Below are 15,798 nucleotides of genomic sequence, written 5' to 3' on the forward strand. Positions count from 1 at the left end.
TCTGCGTTGCTAAAGCAGTGTGTGTCCAATATACCGCATTATATGATCATTGTTTTTATCCCCTGTGGCACTTGAGTACTTTCCTTTTCAACAAACCAGTATACGTACCTCATTATGAAATCATTATTTTCATCCCCTATGGCGCTTGACTGCTTCCTGTTTTTGGTACGATTCAAGGTTTCACTAGACCTTGGTACGATTTTCGGGTTTACGCAGGCAGATCAATGGTGGACCATCCTGCTGTGTACTGATGTAGTGCACCAGCCATGGTGTCCTCTGACAGATTTTAGACACCTAGTGGTCAAATGGGAGACTTTCCAACCGGATGTGGCCCGTAAGGATCTAATGCCTAGGAGTGATTCGGATTTATTGCTCACATAATGCTACTAAGGAGCGAACAACTGCTCACCTTCGCTTTAAATGTCTGTACTGAACAACCTAACCCCGGTTCCTTACGCTTCTGATGAGGCAGTGGTGGATTGGAGAACTTCAGTCGTCCACCATTATTTAAACCTGTTAGGAATTTCTACCTTGTACCCTTTCTGTATCCTCATCATTTTCCAGTTCACTGGGAGCTGTGTTTTCTGTTTTCTTATTCTTGTTGCTGGAACCCTCCCACCACGAAAGGATGGAATAATGATGATGATGATGATCATGATGATGATCTTGATACGTCATAATTTAGTAGGATATTTAACTTCTCAGTTATCGCCACTGTTACAACAACATACCGGCACAAATTTTGCGTCGTGTATTTGCCAAATTTGTATTACCATTCTCTCGCTCTCAGCTTTCCATGCACTTGCTTAACTGTTGCTCTCCTATTTTCACTCTTTTCTCACCTTCTTTTCCCCCACCCTTCGTTTTTTCCCTTCCCTTCTCTCCTGTCTCCCTGGAAACCATTTTTTTTTTTCCTTGAAAACACTTTCCTCACTTCTCTCGTTTCTACCTTTTTCTGTGTATATTTACTTTTCTCCTTTTCTTTTTTTTTCTTTTTCACACTCCAAATTTCCACCCAAAAACATTGTTCCCTTTTCTTTGTATAGACTTACTACTACTATCCCTTTTCCACTTTTTTTTTCTGCTGCTGTATTTCCATTCCAGTACTCCTTCCTTCTCGCATTCTCTTCAGGCACGTATTTTCCCTTCCATTTCCACTCTATTTTCAACTCTTCCCTTTTTCCCTTCTTTTATCTTCAGGATTATTTTTTTTCTCATTGCTGCGTCTCAATCACTCCAGATTTTTACCCTCCTCTGTTTCTCCCCATCTTTTCTACCCTTCCATCTCCCCCTCTCTCCCTCCAGACTTATTTATTTTATTTTCCCTTCCACACACTTTGGTCACTATTATCACGTTTCCAATTTCTTTCTCGGTTCTCTTCATTTTCTTCTTCCTATTTTTCCCTCAGTTTCTCCCACGATCTACTTGCGATTAATATTTTTTTTTCTTTATAGTTATATTCACAGCTTCTGTCTCGTTTTAACTTTTTCACAGCTATCGTCTTTTTCATCTTTTGTTTTCTTTTTCCCTCCCTACTTTATTATTGCATACCCATTACTTCTTACAACTCTCATTTTCTCTGTAATTAAAATTTGTTTCCCACTCTTTGCCTTTCTCATCTTCTTCCCTCCATTTCCCCCCCTTTTTATGTACTTTCCTCGCTACTAACTTTCCATTTTCACTTGCCTAACTTCCTTTCCCTCACCCTTCGTTTCTCCTTTTTCCATGCCCTCCCTCCCTCCAAACCAGATTGTTACTTTTATTTTTCCCTTCCATACACCTGCCTCACTACTACTCTCTTGTTTCCACATTTTTTTCCGTTCCCTGCTTGCTGTCCCTCCGACTTTCTTTTTCCATGTATTTCATTTTCTCGTTTGCATGTATTTCTTTCACTTCCACCTCCCATTTTCACTCTTCACAGTTAATTTCCTTCTGTTTTCTCCCTTCCCTTTTTCACATTTCCATTCTCCCTTCCCTTCTTGACATTTCCACTCTTCAGAGCACAATTCAAAGTCATTTCCCATTTCTCCTTCCTGCCCCATCTCCTTCTCACTTCAAATCCATTAACTACATTGTTTCGTTTTAACACGTTTTCATCACCATTTCCACCCCATTTCTAAGTTTTGTTGTTTCAAATTCTTTTTCTGCTTTCATTTCTCCCCTCTTCCTTTTTCTCCCTGTGTTTCCTTTGCACATACTTTTCTCACTGCTACCTTCACATTTCTACCCAGTTCTAAGGTCTGTTGCTTTTATTTTGCGTGGTCCTTTGCTCTCTTGGTGTTATAAATGGGGTTGTCTTAATATAGAAACGAGAAAATTATCACACAAAAATTGAGAGAAAATGTTACCAGTGTATCCACTGATAATCCGCCATGCTATCTCCGTCATTATCGTGATCATGGTGGTGATGGTCGTCGTCGTCTTTACCATCATCATCATCTCATCGTGGTGGTGGTGGTGGTGGTGGACGTTGTTGCCGCCGCCGCCGTTGCCGTCGTCTTTACGATCATCATCATCATCATCATCACCCAACTCTTATATCAGTGATAAGTTGTATACACACCAGAAAATAAATGAATAAATTAATAGGTAGATAGATAAACAGGAAACCACGTTGGCCAGATAAAATGGTGTAGAGCACACCTTCCTGCTGCCATCATTGCAGTCTTTACTACTCAAGCTCCTGTGACTCAATCCCATCTGAATAAAATCGTCTTGTGTTGGAAGGGATAGAAAAGCTAGAGCTTCCCCGACATTGAGAAGGTTAATGATGGCAGTATTAACATATTCAGGAAACTGTGACTTACTTTGCTCTATAAAATCGTCTGGCGTTTGTGGGAATAGACCTACCTACTTTGCATTGTGCTGGCTGCGTAACAGACGATTTGTTGGCAATTTTGTGAAGACTTCTTTGAATTAAGAGGTTAATGAACGCTGTTATCAAGCCCCCTGGAGTTCGAGAGGTCTCTCATATGCTGTTAATTAGTCTGGTGGGAGCAGGAATAAAGAAAAAAATTATGTATTCTGGCTGAGAGAGAGAGAGAGAGAGAGAGAGTCTTGCAACTAGAAATTGTTTCATAATTGCTAGAATCTCTCTCTCTCTCTCTCTCTCTCTCTCTCTCTCTCTCTCTCTCTCTCTCTCTCTCTCTCTCTCTCTCATTTGAACTGTAGTAGTTACGTGTAGCCTCCATTAACACCCTCAGCACTAAATGTCTCACTTAGGTTGAAGGATATTGTCTGCTGGAGCAAGGGTAAGATAGAAAATATAGAAAGACGTTTTTTGTCTAATGGGGTTCAGGAATTATGGCGTATTTTGGGATGAAGACAGAAAGGTCTTTTAGGAGGCAGACGTCTTTGGTTCCGCCATATTTGTACAGAAACCATAGCAACGTAAGTAATGGCGTAGTAGCTTGGAATGTCCGGGGAGGAGGGGGAGGGGGCGGGGGGCGGGGGAGGTTGTAAGGACGGGAGTGCGAGACCCGAGTAAATAATTTAGTTGGAATACTTCGTGAACTTGGTATTCCCTTGTTCTGTAATGGATTTGTGTGTGTGTGTGTGTGTGTGTGTGTGTGTGTGTGTGTGTGTGTGTGTGTGTGTGTGTGTGTGTGTGTGTTGTGTGTGGTAATATATGTGATGTAGGCAGTGTATGATGGGTGTGACTATGTATAGTGTGTGTGAGATCCGTGTGAGAGGTAAGGTGAAGTGTAGTAAGGTGAGGTGACGTTAGGTGAGGTGAGGTAAACTGAGGTGAGATGAAGTGAGGCGAGATTAGGTGAGGTAAGATAGGTGAGGTGAGGCGAGGAATGCGTGTCGTGCTGTACGCTGCCTCCCATGCAGTGACATTATGAATAGAGCTAAGAAGAGGTTTATGGCTGAACGCTCAATATCTGATTTATTGCACTGATACCCAATGCCAGTCTTGCCTTCCCTGTACGCAAGATACTGATAGATAGGTGGGTAGAGAGAGAAATAGTATGGTAGATAGATTAATAGATTGTTATAATGTAGATATACGCATAAATATCTAGAGATAACTTGATAGATAAATAATAAGTTATTGTAAAGGTACGGATGCAATATATGTACTTTTCATCTGTTGTGGGGTTAAAGTCAAGTAGGTCTAAGTATACTGTAAAGAGTGGTATGTCCCAGTCTCATACCATCCCTGTGAAGTGTGTTGTATAGTAAGCCAGACCACCATACCATAGTTCCTAACATGCAGTATTTTGATGTTAAATGTTTGACGTATGCTCCTGGTGCATTTAATGATTTTAAAACTTCCTTATACTTTCTAAACATGTAACATACCAACTGCAGCCACACACCACGCAACATTACAGACATACAATACACCCCAACACAGACATACATCTTAATACTGTACACATGACGCCCACACCATATGCACCACACCACGCCATACCACAGATACGACCACACCATATGCACCACACCATACCATACCGCAGATACGACCACACCATATGCGCCACACCACACCTTACTGCAGATCATACCACGCTACAGATAATACGCAGTACCACACCTGACTGCGCCACGGATGTACGATAGACCACACCACATACATCCATACATACATACATCACACCACACCACAGCATACATGCAGTACACCGCACCACACCACACATTATACACCGCACCACACCACACTACACTTTTGACGTACATACATTGCACCACAGACACCGCATCACACCACATTCCATACATCTTACACTGTAACTTTACATGGCCACGTAATAGATCCTGTTGATTGCACTGCATAACATCTTTGGACACGTTTGTATAATCAGGTTACAAAATTAGCCTGAAAAAGTATTTTGTGTGTGTTATTAACCCACCCCATCCTGACCACTTTTCCACCACTGACTCCCCCCAATCCCGACCATTTTAGGAATTTTTTTTTTTTTTTTGGCTCAAACCTTCGCTTTTGGTGAGAAACATCGAAAATTCATAGAGAAATCGCTCACCTGAGGTTTAAAATACTCATTACAGGTAGGAGTACCTCCTTACCTTACTGGGTTTTCTATCAGGCTGGCACCAAAGAAAACGAGTTCTATGGGAGGATAACTATTTCACACCACTCATAAACGGTATTTATTTATTTACTTGGTACGAATTTATATGTAGTGCGAGAGTATATTGGTTTTCAAGCAGTAATATAGGCATTATAAGCATTGTTTCACTCACTAATACCTGACCTTTTTTTGCCACATTACCTGGTCATCATTTCTAATTGTTTCTTCCTCTAATGCTATGTAAAGTTTGTCCTCCACATTGTCATTGATTGGGGAATCACTCTGGCTCTGAATTTTGTACCGTGGCATGACATGGCTATACTGGCCAGGTCACTGATAACAGGTGAATTGCTGAGACAATGGCATGTAGGGGGGGGGAGGAGGTCATGCTGGGTAAGGCATTGTCCCTGCCTGGCATCTTGTTGAGGAAGGTGTCACGTGTATACGTACCAAAAATGAGTCGCGAAAATTGAAAATTGTGCAAATTAGGGGCCTTGCAATGTTTTCGCGTTTATGTACGTCGACGGGATTGGCAGTGACAAAACGTGTGGACGTTAAAGAACGTCGACGGGACGCCGCGGGTTAAAGATCACACGTGTAATGTGTTAACTAACACACTGAACCCGGGGACTTCTTTGTTGTTTTATTTTTTATTTTTTCATACTCTTTCATTCAACATTTGCCAACGTAAGGTAGACTCTTGCACCTGGAGGGGTGAGTTACCGTTTTAATAATAGTCGTCAGTGCGAGAGGTCATTTCTAAACTGAATAAAATCACGTGGTAACAACAACAGTAAGGAGTCAGGGCTAATCCTGCAGTAGGTGTGTAGCCTTGATGTGTACCAACAGGGAAGTAGAGCTTCATCAGGCAGGGCTACATTAAGCTGGATTTGGTAATCATCGTGCTGTGTTTCTGCTTTCGTTTAACTATCGTTTTTTGAAGCATCATATATTTCTTCTTATTTGTTTGTTGTAGCCAACAAGTAGCCCTAATGGTCCATACAGTGTGAGGAGCTATACCCTGTAAATAAAAAGCCATGTACAGTTATACCTTTATTAATAAGAAAGCGTCCCTATACTTTTAAGAGTAAGCAAGGTCTCTTTTTCAGATTGAGGTGAGCCTAAACATTTCATGGTACAGTTTGTAGAGCCATGAATAAAAAGCCGTGTACAGTTAGTTATACCTTTATGGGTAAGAAAGCCCAAATACAGTTTTAAGAGTAACTTTTTTTTTTTTTTTTTTTTTCAGGTTGAGGTGAGCCCCAACATGACAGTCAGCGTGCTACTGCTGGAGCTGACCAGAGAACACCACGGGCAGCAGCTGGTGTGTCGAGCCAAGCACCCTACACTCACACTAGCCACCATGGAAGATATCTTCACACTAGACGTCTCTTGTGAGTACTCATAATACGTTGCATATTATTTACTCGGTGACATCTGTAATTTCATCATCATCATCATCGCCTTCATCGTCGTCAAAGGATTAAGACCAAACTTCAAACATTCACACTTAAACTTATTTATTGCATCTCTTTCCCCGAGTCAGTGAAGATTATAGAAGGTCGGAGATACCTGGTCCTCAACTCCTTTTTCGCTGTAGTTATTCGACGTGCAGAGAATATTCGCGTTACAGTTTTTCTCCCTTCAGCCTTAGAGGATAAAACCGTTGTATTTATATTGTTTCAGGCATGGGTATCGGCGTTAATTATTAAAGCAAAACCTGAAGACTAATGATTTATAGGTTTAAGACTGAGATGAGGAGGTTGATGTTGTGGGAAAGGTAACAGAAACATTAAAGTGTTTGGCCATGCAGAGTGAATGAGGGAGAGATTGACTAATGGGGTATATGAGAGTGAGGTGGGTGAGAAGAGGTGAGACAACGAAAGAGATAAGGTGCGAGAATACTGTGTGTGAGGGAAGGTGGTGGTGTACAGTAGGAAGTTGGTCATTACTGTCTTGGGACAAACACTCATGGGGGCCTTCTTATTGAGGCCACCTCTCACTGGACGCGGCTTCAGGCAATACCTACATACATACAAACACACACACATATGCGGACATAGACTGACAGCTAAATATACAGTAGATAGATAGGTAGCTACTCGTAGATAAAATATAGTAGGTTGGTAGGTAGGTAGATTGATTGTACTGTTGTGTACAGGGTTTCTGTTTGACATAAATATAAGGGTTTACTATTAAACCTCCCCCCCCTCCTTGCAGTCCGATGGAGTTTTTAGTATATTCTTGCTTCCTTCAAACGATATTGTCCAACTTAGGAAATGCCTCACGTAATGAAAGGGTTGTTGAAGGCTGTGTCTAACTCCCCAGTTCGAAAAGTCTGTCGTAAGCTGAATAAAATCATCTAACGGTAGGAAGAACAAACTGAACAAGACGTCACAATGTTGGATGTGTTAAGAGAAAAAAGGTAAGTTAGTGAGAACAAATGAGTTCTTGGAGGCCTTCAGTGCAACAAAGTTAGTCTGGAAACTGATAAAATTAAGCATCAAAGACACCGTAATTACATCTGAATGAAGAAAAGGAGTGAGGGTGTGAGAGTTACAGTGAGAGTGAGAATATGTGCATGTGTGTGTGTGTGTGTGTGTGTGTGTGTGTGTGTGTGTGTGTGTGTGCAAGAGTGAGAGGAGAGTATGAGAGTGAGTGAGTGGGTAAGGGTTAGTGCATTGGTGAGTGAGTATAGTGTGTGTGTGTGTGTGTGTGTGTGTGAAAATGAGATCGAGAAAGAAAAAAAAAAGAGATTGAGTCAGAGTCAGCGAATGAAAGAGTTAAGAAGTAAAAAAAAAAAAAAAAAAAAAGTCAAAAATACTATATAATCAGCTGGAGTATCCAAAAGCATATTTATAGGCTTCAGAGATTGGATAGGTGAATTTTTCCAACAACATTAACATCAAAGAAAAACGTGTCAGACGTAAGAGGAAAAAAGGTGGGAGAATAATTTTTCAGTTCTCTCTGGGCCATTCAGAGCGTGATGTAATTTGGTTAATGCAGCCCACAGTAAATTATCTAATACCACAACTATCCCACATCAGCCACCCAAATTATTTACCAAACTTAGGGGAAAATATAGATAGATAGACATAGATAGATAGTTTTATATATATATATATATATATATATATATATATATATATATATATATATATATATCTATATATATATATATATATATATATATATATATATATATATATATATATATATATATATGTATGTATATATATCTATATATCTATATATCTATATATATATATATATATATATATATATATATACCATCTTCATCAGCTCCTTCCTTACCATTTCATTCCTGTGTTTCACTAATAAGAGTAGCTGGAATCCATACACAGTTCAGTATAACAGAAAATTTTGGTAAATTTTGATATTTCGTTGTTTATGTCTTAATGAATTAATTGAACTTGGGATAGACACACCGAATTGGAGAACTAGATTTAGCCTTCACTAATGCTTCACTTTTCGCGTATTATTCTAAGCTGGATAACAACATGTGGGTGTAGCCAGCGTGGTGCAGGACCATCGGGTGTTATCCCGTAACCATCGTTTGTGGTGGCAGACTGGTTCACGTGGAATGCACAAATATACTTTTTTTGACTGAGAATATCATTACCCCCTCCCTAAAAAATACTCTTTCCGAAGGTATCAATGGTTTCACTGTGACTGATGTTGCAATCAAACACTTTTCACCTATGTTAATTTAGCTACTCAGTCAATACCTTACGCAGTCATTAGGTGAGAAAAGCTGCTGCTGCTGCTGCTGCTGCAGATGATGATGATGATGATAAATTAAGATGTTGATGATAATGATGCTTTACTAATAATTTCTTCCAATCACCAGACAAACCGAGCGTGAGCCTGAACCTAGGAAGGGCTCTAGACGCGGACACGCTGAGGGAGGGAAACGATCTCTTCTTTGAGTGTACTGTGGACGCCAACCCCCCGCCCTACAAGATTAAATGGCTGCACCAGGTAAGTACCTTTGACCCTCCCTTCCTTATAGGTATGGTTTTAAACTTTAATGATGCCCTTGATCCCTTATATCATAGGGCGTTAGTCCAAAATAAATGCTAAGTAGGTAAGTCACTGTTAGAGTGTTAGCATGTACGAGGCTGGATTTACTAGATGAAGATCGTATTGTCTATAAAGGTTGTGACAGTTCTTGTAATTGTAAAGATGCAAGCGTAACATTTTGCCCTTGGAGATTTATTTCGCATATTGCACCTTCAGCTTTCCCTGTATGTTATTTATATCGTTTTAATATCGACACTTTATATCAGCATCATACAGGAGGGTACTGAGGTGTAATGTGCAAAATAAATCCCTGAGGAAGAGGTGTTACGAAATCTGCAAGGCCTCTTAGAACACCATCCATACTCTGACTCAAAATATTCGATCATGTTAAAGTTGGAATAAGAACATCCTGATTCATAGGACCACGTTTTGGAGCCGATTCTCCCCGCTAGACATAATGCAGGTGAAGGTGTGTTGCGTTAGGCCGAGAATGTCACACAGGGGAATGGGGTGTCCTTAGTCCAGCTTTTATTTTGCCTCTGACTATGGACTTATTTTAATTGGTTTTAGAAATTTTTGTAATATGTCTTCGTAGGAGATATTTGTAGTCATTGCGTCTTTTATCCTCTTGTATATATGTTATTGATGCAAACTGTGTCGGTGCTGAAGTATATGATCAGCATAAGAGAATATCAGGGTGTAATAAGCATAATTCATCACTAAGAAAAAAATGGAATAAGTGGAAAATTGAAGCGAGCGTTATCCCACTTGCCGTGACATTTCGTCCGTCCCTTAACTGACACCTGATTAATTATTTCATCTTAATTGGGAGTCACCTGCACAAGACAAAAGACAGACAAGACAGCTTCTCCCTTCAAAATGTCAGTGAAATGGGTGACATTTTTTTCTGGACAATCTAACTCTTGCATCAAGATGTTAGTGGATATTGGCATGTTTGAATTAGGATGCTCACATCCTTTCATCAGTGACGTAGAAATAGTCAGATTCTTCCCTTAAGACATCAGTGAAATAAGGTATGTTTGAATTAGCCACCGTCTCACCTCACGATGTCGGTGAATGTGGAGGCATGAGCTGGGATAGTCAGCCTTTCACACATGATGCTAATGAAATAGAACAGTCCTGCATCTGGATACTTCCATCTTCACCACTAGATGTCACTTAATTTGGGCATGTTTGAATTAGGATAACCAGATTCTTACCTTGTGATGTCAGTAAAGTAAGGTGTGTTTGAATTAAGACACTCAGATTCTCACCTTGTGATGTCTATGGAGTCACAGGGTTTGACAGTGATTGTTCAGTATCATGATAGTAAATGTTGTGAAGTGGATCAGTATTTATGTCTGCAGCTGCACATGCAGCAGCTTATGACAAAAAAATAGCAACACGTTTGTATTCACACAGCGCAGCATCCGCTTCCCGAGCGTGTCTGGTCCATGATTAGCACATCAGTCTCAGCCACACCGCCACGCCGCTGTACTGTATGCAAATATCTCGTTAACATTAATACTGACGCAGGGTTTTTACACAGGCTACACCACGTTCATAATTGCTTCATAACTGAGCTGTTATGTTCTGTAGTACTGCAACCTTTGACTGAGAGAGTGACAGGGTTAGGGGGAGGGGGAAAGGGGGAGAGGGGAGGAGACTTAGGATGTGGTGGAGGGATAAGGTGAAGAGATATATGTGGATGAGTTGGAGAAGGGCAACTTGATGGCGGAGGGCAGGTTGACGTGGTGGCGGTTTGTTTTTGGCTGCCACCTCCTGGATGAAGACGTCAGACTACAGACATATACTGTAGACCATTGGTGCTGTGGTGGTCGAGGTGATTCTAATCCTCTAATTCTGTCAATACACGACGTCTTTATTCAGCAGAGTGAGTCATATGAGCCAGAGGACGTTAGGGGAATGATATAGCCAAATAAAGACATTGTATTTATTGATATTATAAGTCTGTGTTGGTATGTTTTTTCTTTTAACTAGGTAGCTTTATTGTGAAGTTGAGATTCAGTGGGTTATTATCGCATTTTAATTAAAAAAAAATGATAACAAATTAGATGCTTTGTTCATATGGAACTGAAAAGCTACTTTGGTCGTCAGGAAATATAAGAAAGTTTTTTGTTCTTTAATGTATGATGTTAATGTCAAAACTAGTGAATAAAATAACATACTGAATTTGTATGTAGTTAGTAAGCCTTTCTGTACACCATGGCAAAGTAAGTCACTGCTTATTACCTTAGACACATCACCTCTTCACCCCGAGGATGCCTTTTTTTTTTTTTTTTTTTTTCGCTCCAGGCTACATTGTTCAGCTCAGACGAGGTTTTCATTTTTTTTCTCTTTTTTAAACTAGAGACGTTAGATATAGCCTTCGTCAATTCGTTCACAATGAAGGGGAGTGTTTCCGAAACTAAAAACTACCTTGACAATATCTGCAACACAATAATCAGGTACAGAAATACTAGAGATATGCCGGATCATCAGAGCCGTATTATGAGGCTTTGCTGAATACAGTGTCAGTGCGTGGTAAAATTCTCTTTGATATTACCCAGGAAAAGGTTAATGCAAAATAAATCGCCGAGGAAGAGGTGCGAGAAATCTTCCGAAGCTGACGAGAACCCGGGCCTCAGAGTGTCAGTGAATTGTTGATGACGGAGACACGAGCTGGGAATATGAGATGAAGCTTAATAAGAAATTGAATGATATATCAGACGAGTGAGAAAGCAGAGGAATTTCTCTTCTCACACAGGCCAACTGCAATTTTCAGTACAAGAGAATACTTAACGAAAAAGTTATGAGAGAATGAGACAGCTAGAGATGAATAAGAAACTGAATGATATAATAGACCAGTGAGAAAGTTATGAGTGAATGAGACAGCTAGAGATGACCAAGAAACTGAATTATATATTAGACCAGTGAGAAGGACAGTGAACATTTCTTCTCCGGCCAGCGGGTTAAGTGAATTTTTCAGTACTCGAGAACACTTATTTAATGGAATGAAATTGTCCACTAGTACCCCCCAAAACTGATGGTATGAAGAGTTTTAAAAAATGATATCGGCATGTGGAAGGTGGTGTGAAAAAGAATATTTTATCATCACAAAAGGTAATTGGCATTTTCAGGATTTGGCAACTGTTTATAAAATCATATGATGATAGCAAGAAAAATAAAACACCTTGGTACTGTGGGGATTAACAGATTATTCCTAGCCCATTCACCACAATAGGTCTGTTATAAAACACACACACACACACACACACACACACACACACACACACACACACACACACACACACACACACACACACACACACACACATTGAAGGGGTTAATACATTGTTCCTAACTCGTTTATGAAGGCGGGTCTGCCCAAAGCTGAATAAAATCGTCTGGTGGTAGCAAAAATAAAATAACGTCATCGTAGAGCAGAGTTTAATAAGAAAGTGAATAACTGAGGTCAATGAGAATGTCAAGGGACGTTCTCTTACCAAAAGGTGGGCCCTTGAGAGAGAGAGAGAATAAGTGTACGATATCACACTACTTGCTCATCGCAGTGGATGGTATTGTAGGAGGTGTGGCTTAGCAGGATATTAATTATTTACCTTAATGAGCGTTGTGCAGTCATTAGGTGTTAATCCTAAGCCTTCGTTAATGCAGTTTTCACACCGAGTACTATAATTTGACACTTAGGCTCCTGTGACTCATTTTCAGCTGAATATTATCTACTTGCTTTCGCTGGTGTGGAATAAAGAGTTGTTCCGACCATGAGAGAGTTAATGGTGACTCCATTCTCTCCCTCTCTAGCACGTATGACTTACTCTCGGAGGAAATTTGTGGCATTTTAAAACACATCCCTAATTAATGAGGGTTGCGTGTATTCAGTTTGGTATAATATTAGCGAGTGATTTAATATTTTCGTCTCTCTCTCTCTCTCTCTCTCTCTCTCTCTCTCTCTCTCTCTCTCTCTCTCTCCAATAGCAAGTAATAATAATGGTGAGATAGACTGGATCCCAGCTGATTGGTTGGCGGTGGCCTAATACCTGACAGCTGATTGGTTCGTAGGTGGATAAAGCCTTAATACGTAGATACTGGCCAATACCGTGTGACCTTTAACAGAGAGAGAGAGAGAGAGACTAAAACGTTGCTGTTATAAGCTAAATTCATTCATCTGGCACTGGCAAGAACATAAATAATGGCGTCCTGGGGCTGAAGGTGTTAATGTTTGCAGCATTACCGAAAACCTGCAAAGCCTGGATAACGAGAACTTTCCGGTCTGATTAATGGTCGCTTAGTAATGCATTATTAATTTGGAAAATCGCTTTACATTAGTCCCTTCACTACGATGACGTGTTTTTTTGTTGCGTGTCACTGCTACCAGGTAACTTTATTTAGCTTAGGAGAAGCCCCTGGTAATGAAGGATTTAAGGAGAGCATCCCAAGCTGATAAAAATATCTCAGGAAAGGAAGAATAAAACTACAGGTAACTTTATTCAGCTTAGGAGAAGCCCTTAGTAAAGAAGAGTTTATTGAAGTGCATCTCAGGCTAATAAAATTGTCTAAGGAAAGGAGGAATAAAGCAAGTAACATTCTGAGGCTGAAGGTGATTAAAGTTCCTCGGCTGACAGACGAAATCACGCGCTGGTATATTTGTATCAGTTCTTCAGCACATTGTGTTTTACTTCACTGACTTCTTTTTATATCTTGCTGCTGCGGCCAAGTGATAATTATTCTCATTTCGTGAGACTTTTCGTACTCTCTTGGCTATAAACAAACTCAATTGCTCCCGTTACGGCAACGATGTTATGTTTGCTTCATTCATGTTGCATCACACACGCACAACCAAACAATATACCCCTCCCTCCCCCCACCACCATCACCACACACACCTCACTGGAATACACCTTCCCAGACACCCCCACCCACTCCGACACACGTGATGTCCAATCCATTGCCCCACCAACACCCCACCACTTTTAACAGGCCGCATACACCGCCTCCATCCACCACACACCACTACAACACTCCCCCCCCCCCCACCCCGCCACTCTCATACTCCTTCCGACCCCGATGCACCTCACACTATCAAAACACCATACCCCCGCATACACAAACCCCTCCTGACTCCTTTGTCCCTTGCCCTACACACACCCCACCTACCCACACCTTCCCTCCTCCACAATACCCTCTTGTTTCCCCCACATACTCTGTCCCACACACCCCTCCCACACCCAGACCGAACTTGCCCTACAGGAATATCCCATCCCCTCCCACCCCACAAACACTTCCAGAGTTCTCCTCCACCCCAACGCATCGAACCCCACCTCCACCTACACACCCACACACCCCACACCGTCATTGCTATGCAGCACGCGCCTTCTGCCTTCCTCTTTGCTCGTGACGTCTTGTATTTTTCATGGCCGCGGAAAGTAGCGTGGAACGGAGATGGTGCGTGACTGCCAACACCTGAGGGAAAGGATTTTCTTTTTCTATGAACAGGTAGTGCGAAACAGACAAACAGATAGACATTTTGTTATAAAATGAAGTCATCAGTAGGCAAGAACAGCAGCCCCCAAAAAGACATCATTCGACTGAACTGATTAATGAATCGTGCAGTCAGCAGGCATCAATAAACCTTAATTATTATTATTATAATTATTATTAGTATTAACAGGTCGCAAAATATAATCATCAATCTAACCCATTGTTTTCTTATTCTGCTGACTCACAGGGCATGGAACACAGGCATTTATCTAATCCCCCTATTTGTTCTTCAGATGTAAGTCGTTTTCTGTGTCTTCCTTAACAGAGCATACAACATAAGACATACCTAAGCCTTCATAAGTTCTTTAATTCTAAGCTTTCCTCTACTTCCTACTCAACAGGGGATGGAACATAGACATAATTCTAAGCTTTGTCTTGCTGTCAGGGCGTGGAGCTGGTGAACAACGTGACGGCCGGGGTGATAGTGAGTGAGGGCACCATAGCACTGCAGAAGGTGAGAAGGAATCGCTCGGGACGGTATCAGTGCGAGGCGTCCAACGTGGAGGGGGACGCCACCAGTAACACCATAGTCGTTAATATCAAATGTAAGTACTCACAGATGTATATGGGTAGATTGATAAATAAATAAATAGATAGATTTCTGAAAACATTGATAAATGTAAGAAGGAAGTGCGCGGGACGATATCAGTGTAAGGCGTCCACGTGAGAATATTGAACACAAGAAATCTGTTATCACCAACCCAGCCGTGAGAGCGAGGTAAGTTCAATTGTCAGCATTTATATATTCGGCAAAAAATGTACCTGAACAGCTTGGTATGATGTATTTCTGACAGGGCGGTATGGTTGGTATATATAGATGAAGGTGGAAATACCTGCTATCCTGAAAATATCGTCCGTGTAATATTCAAGTCACACCAGAGATGTCAGACTCAGATGTTAGTCCAGAGATATGTAAATACATTGATAGATTAGCTAACAGATACTCGTATATAAAGGAAGAATGAATTGATCAAGAGGGTGCCAGTCTGAGACTTCCAGCAACACCATAGTCGTCAGTATCAAACATAAGGAGGGAGATGTACAAGTTACACTGTCTGTAACAGTCTATATGAGGTCCTTTGCGGGAACAGACCTCCTGGAAAGGAGTGGTAGCCAGAATGAACCTTTCCCTGACTGGTGCAGTACGAATAG

The 15,798-nt window shown here is 40.9% G+C and overlaps 1 protein-coding gene across 1 annotated transcript in view; it reads left to right on the forward strand.

The window, feature by feature from the left end:
• LOC145408204 (nephrin-like) overlaps window positions 1-15,798 on the forward strand; it is a 183,333-nt gene that overhangs the window by 57,042 nt on the left and 110,493 nt on the right. The window contains exons 7-9 of the mRNA XM_080278960.1: window positions 6,293-6,437; window positions 8,915-9,045; window positions 15,032-15,191. Coding sequence (XP_080135086.1) covers window positions 6,293-6,437; window positions 8,915-9,045; window positions 15,032-15,191 — 436 coding nt within the window. The remainder of the gene's footprint in view (window positions 1-6,292; window positions 6,438-8,914; window positions 9,046-15,031; window positions 15,192-15,798) is intronic.

Source organism: Coenobita brevimanus, chromosome 76 (genome assembly GCF_032717465.1).
Source record: "Coenobita brevimanus isolate Jiangsu-jjx chromosome 76, ASM3271746v2, whole genome shotgun sequence".
Lineage (NCBI taxonomy): Eukaryota > Metazoa > Arthropoda > Malacostraca > Decapoda > Coenobitidae > Coenobita > Coenobita brevimanus.